Source organism: Propithecus coquereli, unplaced genomic scaffold (genome assembly GCF_000956105.1).
Source record: "Propithecus coquereli isolate 6110/MARCELLA unplaced genomic scaffold, Pcoq_1.0 Scaffold82, whole genome shotgun sequence".
NCBI lineage: Eukaryota > Metazoa > Chordata > Mammalia > Primates > Indriidae > Propithecus > Propithecus coquereli.
The window spans coordinates 1,180,479-1,181,071 of NW_012154396.1; the positions used below are offsets into that span (position 1 = coordinate 1,180,479).

Consider the following 593-nt stretch of genomic DNA (forward strand, 5'->3'; position numbering starts at 1 on the left):
CTTACATCTAATTTTCAAATGTCGAAGAGATGACAGAATAACCTTTTTCTGTAAGTAAAGAATTCTTTTCGGCAGGGTTGTGGAATCGCTCAGTGCTTGAAGATTGTCTGCCAGGTGGGGCGACTAGACAGAGGAAAGAGTGCAATCCTGTATGTAAAGTCTCTGCTGTGGACTGAGACCTTTATGAATGTAAGTAGACAGATACAGCATTTAGCAAACATATCCATTTTTTTTTCAAAGAAATAAAAGAGACCTGATATCTGATATCTGGGAAATCATCTCATTGTTATTTCCATACAGAAGGAAAACCAGAATCATTCATATTCTCTGAAGTCATCTGCTTCATTTAATGTCATAGAGTTTCCATATAAGAACCTTCCAATTGAGGATATTGTCAACTCCACATTAGTAAGTCATAGATTTACAGAAATGAAATAAATGCACTCAGTTCAAATGCTGTAGATATTTTTATTTTGTTTTTTAAAATAGTAATTTAAGTATTTCGATAATTTAAAGTAATGAAGTTATTTGATAAAATTATACCCTAGTTTAATATTATTATTTTACTCCTCCACCCCAGAATTATTAAAGCT

General features: G+C 32.2%; 1 protein-coding gene across 2 annotated transcripts in view; it reads left to right on the forward strand.

Annotated features, from left to right (window-relative positions):
* Nucleotides 1-593, forward strand: part of ITGAV (integrin, alpha V) — an 87,878-nt gene that overhangs the window by 77,739 nt on the left and 9,546 nt on the right. For both annotated transcript variants that reach the window (XM_012663651.1, XM_012663652.1), the window contains exons 27-28: nt 76-189; nt 301-408. In XM_012663651.1, coding sequence (XP_012519105.1) covers nt 76-189; nt 301-408 — 222 coding nt within the window. The remainder of the gene's footprint in view (nt 1-75; nt 190-300; nt 409-593) is intronic.